The sequence below is a fragment of the Abrus precatorius genome, unplaced genomic scaffold (genome assembly GCF_003935025.1).
Source record: "Abrus precatorius isolate BTA unplaced genomic scaffold, Abrus_2018 Scaffold4, whole genome shotgun sequence".
NCBI classification, from domain to species: domain Eukaryota; kingdom Viridiplantae; phylum Streptophyta; class Magnoliopsida; order Fabales; family Fabaceae; genus Abrus; species Abrus precatorius.
In genome coordinates this window covers 12,227,925-12,240,054 of record NW_020874384.1, presented here as the reverse complement: position 1 = coordinate 12,240,054, position 12,130 = coordinate 12,227,925, and the positions used below count along the sequence as shown (strand labels likewise).

The following is a 12,130-nucleotide window of genomic DNA, read 5'->3' as shown; positions in this document are numbered from 1 at the left end:
ATGGTGACTTAGAAGAGGAAGTTTATATGGAACAACTAGATAGTTTTTTTACCACAAGAAAGAAAGTTAGTTGTGTAAGTTGAAGAAATCAATATATGGATTGAAATATGCTTCTAAAAAATGATATCTTAAGTTCAATAATACCATCACGTCATATGGTTTTGTGCGAAACATTGTTGACCAATGTATCTATATGAAAGTTAGTGGAAGTAAGTTCATTATTTTAGTCTTTTATGTTGATAACATTCTTCTTGTTACTAATAATGTTGGACTGTTACGTGATGTAAAGGAGTTTCTCTCTAAAGACTTTGAGATGAAAGATATGGATGAGGCATCCTATGTGATCAGAATAGAAATATTTCGTACCAGATTACAAGGATTACTAGGATTGTCTTAGAAAAGGAGACAAGTTTAGTGAAATATAATGTCCCAAGAATAAAATAGAATGGAAAACAATGGAAGCTATCTCTTATACATCAGTGGTTGGAAGTTTAATATATGCTCAAACATGCACTTGACTGGATATTAGTTTTGCTGTTGAAATGTTAGGTCGATATCAAAGTAATCTCAGAATGGACCATTGGAATGCTATAAAGAAAGTCCTTAGATATTTATAAGGCACCAAGAACTATATGCTTATTTATAGAAGATAAGGTCACTTGGAGGGGGTTGGCTACTTAAATTCAGACTATGTTGGGTGTGTAGACTCAAGAAAATCAACTTTTAGCAACATTCTCTTGTTAGTTGGAAGTGCATAAGAGTCCATTATTGTTGCGTCTATCATAAAAGTAAAATTTGTGGCATACTTTGAGGCCACTATTCATACTTTGTAGTTGCAAAATTTTGTCTTAGAGCTTGGTGTTGTTGATAGTATAAAAAAACTGTTAAAAATGTATTGTGATAATTCTACAGTTGTCTTCTTTTCTAAGAATGATAAGTGCTCAAAAGGAGCAAAATACATGGACTTAAAGTACTTATGAGTAAAAGAAGAAGTGCAGAAATAAAGAGTGTCTATTGAGTATATTGGTACTGATATAGCAAATCCACCAATTAAGAGATTGTTCTCTGAAACATTTTCTGCCCATGTTAGGAGAATGGACATTTTAGACAAGTCTTTGTTAGCATGATTGTGTGATTTACATATATGTGTATGAATTGTTTTTCTAATATTATTATAAATATTTTGAGAATTCAATAAAAGTATTGTTTATGTTTGTTTACTAGTTATTTGAATTATGTTATATATAGGTATGGTTTAAGTCTAATAACAAGTTGGGTGTTGAAAATACATCAAAGTTACAGTTTATAGTATAACTGATTAAAGTTATTTTAATTTGGGTTAGTTTTGTGATACTTAGAAGGAATCATGTCGTTGAATGATTTGTGACCATCATGATTCGATTAATTTGAATCGATGAAAGATAATGACTTGATAATTTCAATGATATGCACACTTACAGTTTGTTAGACCTTCAAGTTGTCACATAAGTCAAGTAGAAAATTGTTGAATTATTTTAATAATCTATATAGTGGCCTATGTAACTTATAGCATAGAGCCGGCAAAATGGGCTGACCCGATGGATTGGACCCAAAAAACCCATTAAATGGGCGGGTTTGAGCTCTAAAAAATAAGACCTAACATTACCTTGGCCATTTTGGCCCGGTCCAAGTAAGCCCGGTACTCGATAGGGCTTTAACCAAGTTGGTCCATATGGATTCGGGCAGCCCGTATATATATATTGAGATTAAACCCTGAGTTTTAAGGAGTTTGAAAGGGAATATATTTTAGTTTCAAAACCCTAAAATTACAAGTCTAAATTATATACTTTTGCACCGTTACAAAAATAATAAAAATAAATAAATCAGTGGCCTTTTACAACTTAAAAAAAATAAATAAATAGTATAATACAAAAATTGGACATAAAAAACGAGTGGTCTATTAAGTTCTTGCAAAAATAGCTTAACATTATATGTTACAAACACTAAAAATAGCAATAAAAACAATGATTTGTTATTATAAAAATAGTAAAAAAATGACATGTTACAAAAATAAGAAAAAGAAAAAAAAATTATTTGAGTTGTCAGGCCAGCCCGCATAGGGTAAGGCTTGGGCAGTAAAAATATAAGCTCATTTTTACTTTGGGCTAATTAAGCCTGACGCGTTTGAGCCTGCTACCCGTATCGGGCCGGGCTGCCCGTTTTGACAGCTCTATTATAGCATGACTCTAATTAAAGATTTAATGTAATAGTTGTTAAATATAAAATATAGAGTCAGTGGGGATATAATTATAAATACAATTATAAGAAAACTATCTCCTTTTCTTTCAAAAAAAAAAAGTGGTTACCAAAATAGGGGTTGGTCTCTCCCTCATTTTCAAAATGAGCATTTTCTCTCAACCATTGTAGGAAAATTAAAGAATAAGAAAGAGTTTGAGAAAATATCAAGAACTGGAGAACATCAAAAGAGAGATCACATTAAAAGATAATGAATTTAGGTTATTGCTCTATAAACCTTTGATGGTATGAAAATTTGTATATTACATGAGAATCATAGAATTCAAGGTAAATAGGAAAAGTAATTTCATAATAGTATAATTAAAGATAAAAATCACATAATAAATAAATCTAACATATAAATTTAGTGGTGACAAAAAAAAAAGCTTGAAAAGTGAAGGTTTCTAGTTGCCTTTAGGATAGATGACTAACCTTCTCTAAGTTCTTGGCCAAGAGGTCTAGTTAAGGAAAAAATTTGCAAAACAATCAACAACGAAAAATATATCTTGAACAATTTTTCCTCTGTCATAATCGCGTAATATCTTTACAAAAGATTATTTATATTTAATCATCAATTGATTTATATAAGCTAATATAATTAAATACATAACTATTTCTAATATATTTATGCAACTTAAACTTAAGAAAGTAGGAAAATAAATTTTAGCTGGAGACCAGGTCAAATCTTGATTACATTACATTATTAGTATAATGCATCATACAATTAGTGTAAATTCATTGTATTCATCTTAATAATTTAATTTTGTTATACCTTTAAACTAACAATGGCATGTTTTCAATCTAATGTATAGAAAGAAAAAGAAAATTTTTAACTTAGTTCTTCAAGAATAAAAGTGTAATCAAGTAAGTTGTTTAAAAATTTGGCCAATAAATTAATCGTTTGCATGTTTTTATTCTAATAATGAAAGATTTTAATCTGATGTATAGAAAAAACATTAATTTTTAATTATTTTCATTTATTTATTTTAAAATTTATATTAATGAGACAATGACCTATTTTTTATATAAATAAATAAATTTTTTATTTAATATACAAATTATTAATTTGTTCAATTAATATTATAAATATTATTAAGGTTAAATTATTCTTTTCATCCTTTAACTTTACGATAAAATTCATTTTAGTTCTCTAACTTGTTTTTGGTTCATTTTTGTCTTTAAACTTTATTTTTTTTTCCACGTTAGTTATTTCCATTAGCTCAGGCCTAATAGAAATATCCTAGGTGGCGCTGTGATGGCTTTAACACCGTTAACTTAATACTATCTGCATTTTTTTATTTAAAAAATTATTTTAAAATTGATGATGTGGCGATAAGTAGATATTTCCTATTAGAATAATTTTTAAAAATTATTTTTAGAATAATTTTTTATTAAAAAATCTAGATAGAATTAAGTTAACGGTGTTAAAGCTATTTTAGTGCCACCTAGAATATTTCTGTTAGGTCATCTAACTAAGCTAACGGAAAGGATTAATGTAAAAAAAAAAATAAAGTTAGAGAATGAAAATAAATTTTACTCTAAAATTAAAAGACGAAGAGAATAATTTTATCTATTATTAAAATATAATATAAATTTAATATTATATTATAAAAGAAAGAAACGAAGTATGAAAAGTGAAGAGTACAAAAGAAAAACAAAAAAAACAATGGAAATTGTGGACCATAGAATTGAGGAAGACAGGAGGCAGCTTTGCCCCGTGTAAAAGCTGTGTTCTGCCCGTATTAATTGAATGCTTGATAATGGAAAATATCTACAATCATCCTTCCGCAAGCTCCAAAGTTCATTAATGAGGTTTAAACCGTTCACAGTTACCACCTTTTTTTTTCTTGCGGTTTTTCTAATCTTATTTTTAAGCCAAATTTAAGTATTTAACAATAAGTATTTATATTTTTATCAAACAGAATTAAATTTATTAAAGCTAATAAATAATTATATATAATACATTTACTATAATTTAGAAATATCTAAGCAACGTTTAGTAAGAAAAACTTTGAAGTTTATAAAAATCTTTAGTTCAAAATGTTAAATTATCATGATTGTTATAGATATTTTAAATTAAATTCCCAGCAAACTATTATTTATAAGAATAATTTTCTAATTAAGTTTTACAAAAAAAATATTTTAATAGAAAGAGTGAAAATTTAAGATTTATAGCAAAACATTTCTATAATATAGAATATTATTATACCTATTAATGTTCTTAATTTAAATTTAATTTATTTTACTTTTTTTTATTTCGATATCATATATTTAAATTTTTTATTAACTTGTTGGCTTTAAGATTATTGAAAGTTACTATAGAAACATTGTCTAATATATATATATATATATATATATATATATATATATATTGAATTTTTATATTTATTATTTTAAATTAATTTTGTAAATATTAAAATAAACAGTACTAGTGTATATAAATATTTTTAATTATAATTAAATTTTTAAAAAATAATTAATATTTTTAAAATTTTTAAAATATAATATTTTAATCAAACACAATATCAAAATATTTTTAGTCATTATTGTATAACACTTTTAAGGATATTTAAAACATATTTTTAACATTTTAAAAAATATATAATTCTCAAAAATATAATTATGAGGAAATATAATTATTTTTTAAAACAAAATAATATCATACACAAATATTCCTCGACGGTAAATAATTGGTCAAATTAGTGTTTCATTCATTGAGTACATAAATATATTTATTTATATTGTTAACAAGTTAGCGCCTCTTTAATTCAAATTTCATAATAAATAAGAGTATAAAAGTAATTTAATAATTAATTTTTAAAAAATAATATTTATTATTAACACTGAAAATAATTATAATTAATTTTTATAAATAGAATGAATAAAATATTTCTTTTATTAAAAAGTATAATAGTTATTACACTTTTATATTTTAAAGTGATAAATAATTTTTTAATAAAAAATTATATTTTATTTTCTTATTCCCGTTAACATTTTTTAATTAATAATTTTGTAAAGCACATTAAAAAGCACATGCTAAAAATTAAAAGATAATAAATTTTATTTAAAATTACAGCATTAATATTCAACATTATCAATATATTAAATTTTATATTTATTATTTTTAGTAAAAATACATTTTATATAAATTCTATTTTTTTACTTACATAGGCATAAAAGAAAATTTTTCAATTAATAAGCGTGTTATCAGAAAGTAGCACATTTGCATTAAAATTATAAGAATATAATAAATTTTTTATTTTAATTAAAAATTTATTATTATGAATATTTTAACCTTAATTTTAAAAAATGAGTTTAAAATTATATAATTAATAATCAATTAAAGGAAGTTTAATAAAATTACGTTAGACTGTCCATAATTAATTATTAATTATAAAATGAATACAAGTCATAATTACCCAAAATTTAAAGCAACTAAGTGAATGGGTTCAAATTTCGCGTTACCGATTAAAGCCACCGTTTATTTAGTATTGAATGTATTAAATGCTCTCATTACTTGTGTGCCACATTTTCCTCTTCTTCAATTCTCTTCCAATGCCACTTTTCGCTACCCACCAAAACCCTACATTCAATTCAACAACTAATCAATTCATTTGAACAAAATATTCTGATTTTTAATTTTAATGTTAATTATTGTCACACGATAAAAACGCATATTAAATTTAAAAAAATTGTAAACTTCAACCTTAAAAGGTTAACGATAAGTAATCGAAAGCAAAACATATTTATTATATTAAATATTATTTTTTTTAAATTATTTGTTTATTGCTTATCCTTAATTCTGAAGATTAATATTGACAGATTCAGTTAAATTATATATAAGTTTTCCTATTAAATAATTTAAAATCAAATTCTTTTATTAAAATTACGGTCAAATTGCATTAAAAATATATTTCAATACAGAATTTTACTTTTAATTTTTTAATTATTATCTTCTAAAATCATTGGTCAGTGGTTATCTTAAATTATTTATAATATTGAAAAATATTAACTAGTATTACTATCGAACAGGTTAAAGAATTAAAATTTTTGTTCAAAAATATTATTAATATAGTTTTTTATAATTTTTAATTAATTTCAATGTCATTTTTAATAAAAATATTTTAATTTTAATTTTTAACTATTTTTTTTATAGCATTGACTAACAAAATTGGATAATATTAAACATTATACATATTTGTATAAACGGTATTGTGCATTTAATAAGAGTATTAACTACGATTTTAAAAATATTTGTTATTCTCTAATCATTATGTTTACATGAATAGTAGTAGTAAGATACTAGTAAGCAATTTAATTAGATTCCTAATATATTCATTAACAAATAACAAAATAAAAGTAAAATAGTTTATAAAAGAATATTTATTATTTTAAAATAGAAAAAATTTAATAATTACTTTTATAAATAATTGAAAACATTAATAAAATATACTAAATGCTCCGTAATAAATGTCCTTCACAATAATTTATTATTTTTAAATGATTGACATTTTAATTTTTATTTAAATTATTAATATTATTTAATTGTTCTGAAACAATACTTAATGAAGAAGTATTTAAATTTTTTTATATTTTTAATATAAGCTTTATTTTTATTTAAGTAGCATTTGTTTATGCATTGTGTTTGTATGCGTATTCTAAAGAAAATAAAGGTAATAATATATTTATTTATTATAAATAATAAATATTTTATTTTATTAGGTAAAATAAAGTAATGAGGTGTAGTATGTATTAATTTTTATTTTATATAAAATTTTATAAATTTATTTAACTTAATAAAAACTTTCAAACTAACAAGCAGATTAATGAATCTTATATTTTATAAAAAATTACAATTAAAGATCTTAATTTAATATATAATATGTGTTTAATTCTATCAATTTGACCATAATTTAATTGCAGTTAAAATATTAAATTAAAAATTATTATTTTTATCAATTTAATAACTAATGTCATTCTTAAAACATTGAGAAAGATATTTTAAAAGATGTGTTGTTCAAGAATAATAACGTAAGATTATAATATAAAATAAATATGTTTTGTTTTTTTTTAAAAAAAATAGTTTCTTAAAGATATCTTTTAACATTATTTCTAAATTATTTATATTTTTGGATGGTCAAAAGACATTAATTACATTTTATGTTTATCATTGCTTCTTCTTTTTTACTATATTAACTAGGATTATTGACGGATTATGGAAAAGGGATAAAATGAAGTGCAACAAAACAAAATGATGTTACATATCATTGATTGAGTTATTTAAAAAAAAAAAATCAATCTCTCCCTTTTACCCTCTAATTAGGGGAACGTGACCGATGCTTCTATCAAGTTTTATCATTAGAATATCTAAATATCTAACTAATGAAATAATTTTTATTTCATTTATATTTATTTTTTATTTTAATTTTTTATTCAATTTAATCTAAATTTGACATGAGTCGCACGTTAGAATATGATAGATAAATTTATTACTAAAAATTTTTTATATACATAAAAGCTTAAATATGAAATATTAGTTAAAAATACTGAATTGTTTGCTATTCTGACTTTCGTTAGTATTTTATTTGTATTTATTCATTTATATTTATATCATTTTTTTCTGTTTATAAATTTTTACATTCAACTAAATCAAATTAAATCAATATGAATTTACTTCTTAATTAATTATTCATGGAGAGTTTAGCTCTATTATTTTATTAATTAAATTTATTTAATCAGCATTAAATATAATAAAATATTCATAAATTAAAAATAATTAATTTTTCATTAATTAGAATAACCTTTTAAATTTTGAAATTTTTAAATATTTATATTTATTACTAATAAATATTATTTATTAATTGAATTAATTTTGTATAATATAATATATTGTTTATTTAGTAATATAGCTATATATTGAACGGGGTAATTTTTAAAAGATCAAATGTAACATAAACAGAATAACATAAAATTAGCAAACGAATTCAATTATATAATTGACTAAATTTATATATTTTTAAATATTTGAAAATGTTAGTGAGATAACACTGCTTTGAAACCAAAAAAGTAACGAAGAGAATAAGCATAAAATAAAGATCACACACCGACTACGCATTAATTTAGTTCTGCAATTGAATTTACTATCATATTCGTTTATATTGTCAATATCTTTTTGAAATTTTGCATAATTTATCTCTGCATATTGAATTTGAGACATCATTTTATTAGAAAAATGGTTTTATTATCTTAATAATATTCATGTGGTACAAAAAAAAAACTCACCAGTTGTATATAATTTTTAAAAACAAATCAGCATTTAGTATATAAATCTCGTCCATTTGTTATTTTAAATATTTTGGGCACTAATTTATTTCTTTTTTATTATCACTAATTTATTCCTTTAAAGTTTAATAGTAATGAAAACTAACAATAAAATCATTCTTGAATGCACAAATTGTGAGATTAAGAGATTAAATCAATAATCTTTTTATAATTAAAAGACAATTAATGTCAAATTTGAAATTTCAAAGATTACATTAATTTTTCAATAATTGAGAATGTAAATATTAATTTGTTAAAGAGTGAAATTGTTGTTACTTTCCACAACTAAAATATTAAATTCACAGTAAAATTATTTTTTAAAAAATGAATTAATTATATTTATATCTTTTATCAAAAGGCTTGAATAAAAGTTTACTATAAATTATTATAAATATTTTCACAGCATTTATTATTTAACATAGACAAAGGTCTCCTAAGATAACACTATTTTATTTCCAGTAAAAAAAAAAACTATATTTTCCTTTTGTGCAAAGTGCAATGTAAATATATAAGAAGAAACTAACGAACAAGACATAAACACACTCTTTTTCTCTATTTATGAATTGAAGATGAAGAAGTAGGAAAGAAGGTGTGTGTTGGCATCAATGGGAACGAAAGTTAGCTCTATATTTGGGGATGAATCAAAGAGTGAGAAAGCAAAAGGTTTGGTTACTCGTGACTTGCTTGGTGGGTCATCCTCCATGGAAACCCAAGAATTGGACCTTGACTTGCACGTACCCTCTGGCTGGGAAAAGCGCTTGGACCTTAAGGTACCGTCAATTCTTATCTCTACTGTTTCATTTTCTCCCACAACAGTGTCCACTTTGAACTATGACTCCAACATATATATTTAGTTCTTGGAAATTAATAAAATATATATATATATATATATATATATATATATATTTTAATCTAGTACCAATTTTCTATCACTCAAAAACTAAACTTTTAGAGAGTTATCATAACATGGGGCGTTTGTTTAACTATAGGTAATTGATTCTCTGGTTTTTTTTCTGTATGTGTGTCTGTGTGTGATGTGTGGCTTTGAATTTCTTCAATCTGGGTTGTTCTTTTTCTTTTCTGATCTATATGACAGATTTTCTTGTTTTCAATGGAATTTTATTGTTACGCGGAATGATTGATTTAGAATTTTTCCGATTTGTTATGTGTGATTTGTTGCTGAGAAACTGAAGGGAAAGAAGGATTTGATAACTGATGATTAATAAGAATTATATAAATTTTATTGCTTTGATATATGTAAACTGAGAAACTGGCTTTTAATGTAACAGCTGGCCAATAATAAATTAATTTTATTTCGTTCTTCGTCCCATTGTATTTATTTCCCACAAGAAACACGGATTCAGATTTCAGATATCTAAGCTTTTATGCTGCTATGATCCCATTTTTGTGTTTATGTGTCATGATACCCTCTGTTCAAAATTGTCTTGGTATTCTATATCACTTCAATCATATCTACATTGAATATTTTGGTTAGAGAATTCATAAAAGCAAAAGGAAATAAAATAAAATAAAGAATCTTGATATCACTAATACTATTTGAATTATTGCTAATTATATGATTAATGGAAGACTCATTTATTACTTCTTTTTTTTCATTTATTTTCATGAATAAGTAATGGTTTTTTATGGCTATCATTGTCAATAACAGTCAGGGAAAGTGTATATTCAAAGGCACAACTCATTAGGATCACCATCAATGTCTGAACACAAAATTGATATGAATGAAGCAAGTCCAAAACTTGAAGACCTAAACTTACCTCCTCCTTCATCCAAAGTGGGAATGAACCAGTTTGATGAAACAAGCTTGGACTTGAAGTTGGTTCCTTCTTTGCCATCAGGTAATTATCAAAGTGTGTGCACCCTTGACAAGGTGAAATCAGCACTTGAAAGAGCAGAGAAAGAGCCAATGATGATGAAGAAAGCATCACTATTGAAACCATCAAATTTGTCATTTTCCTCTTTAGCTTCTTCAATTAGAGATACCCAAGAAGAAGAAAGTGAAGGGAAGCTGTTGTCTTCACCAATGGCTGCAGGGTGCCCTGGCTGCTTATCATATGTATTGATAACAAAGAACAATCCCAAATGTCCAAGGTGTAAATCTGTTGTTCCTTTTCCATTGATAAAGAAACCTAGGATTGATCTCAATATATCAATTTGAGATACTCATGATGCCAATTAGTATTTGCTTCCATTTCTATGTATATTTTTTGTTTTATCACATTCTTAATGAAATGATAGGCATACTTAGGTTGTTTGAGGGCAGGATCATTGGTAAAGTGACGGTAGCCAAAGTTTATGTAGTCATGTGGTTTTACTAGTAAAGACAATAAATAGAGGCTTTTATAAACCATGCCATTTCTTCTGCATTTTTTTTCTCAAGAAAAATTTCACAATTAAAAAGATAAAGAAGTATTTTTATTTTTATTTTAATTTGTATTCTTTCTTTGTTGTCAATTTAAAATGATAAGGTTATACCAAAAGATAAAGACGTATTCTTTTTATTAAATAAAGATCAAATCATAATTGCTATATTACTCAAATTTATAATATAAAAAATATATATTTTCTCTCTCTTCACCATGAGATATAGGAAGTATAAAATTTGACTTAATGCATTCAAAAGCAATCACTGTTGTTGAATGTCAATGAATGCATTTAAAACAATAATTAAAAGAAAAAGCGAGAAATTAATTTAAAAGAATATGTTTATTTATAGAATAGAAAAAAAAAAGTTTTAAAACATTGATTAAAGAATTAAAAATATATTTTTACGAGAAAATATTATTAATATACTTTTAAAAGTAACTTTTTATAAACTCTTATTCTGATTTATAATTAAAAAATATTTATCAATTCTTTAATAATGCCCTCTCAAGATTTGTTAGCAAAATTGATGAAAATAATTATTTTAAATAATTAGGCCGTTATTTTTAAAATTTTATTTATACTTTTAATATTCAAACTTTACTTTATGTATGTTTTTAATTTTTTTAATTTTAATTACTTAAATTTAGTTCCCTTAATTTTTTAATTAATTAAATTAAATCCTTTATTTTAAAATTTTATCAACAGATTCATAAAAATATAACAAAGATTTCATATATAATTGATTTATACAATTTTATAAATAAAAAATATATAAAATAATTAATAAAATATAAAATCATATTTATTATTTTATTTAAATATTTTTAAATTTTTCTTTATTCAAATATATAAATTAGTACTTATGTCATGTTTCATTATGTAATACCTTAATTTAATTTTAAAATAATAAATTTCATAAAATAAGAATAATTAAAATTTTATTTAAATATAATTTTTTAATATAGAATTTCATCAAAATTTTTCAAAATAATAAGGGATTACAAGTTTATATTAATAACTGTTACAGGACCAATTCAATTATATCGTAATTTCAAAATAAAATATAAGTTCTATAACAGTTTCATCCATCCCTTCACTGAACCGGTACTAATCGTCTTGATCACCTGAAAAACAAATGTAAAGGTGA

General features: G+C 23.3%; 1 protein-coding gene across 1 annotated transcript; it reads left to right on the top strand.

Moving 5' to 3' along the window:
- Nucleotides 1–9,200: 9,200 nt before the first annotated feature.
- On the top strand, nt 9,201–10,774 carry LOC113866133. The gene is made up of 2 exons (XM_027501021.1): nt 9,201–9,365; nt 10,265–10,774. The coding sequence occupies exons 1-2, from the start codon at nt 9,201–9,203 to the stop codon at nt 10,772–10,774; spliced, it is 675 nt and encodes a 224-aa protein (XP_027356822.1).
- Nucleotides 10,775–12,130: the final 1,356 nt, after the last annotated feature.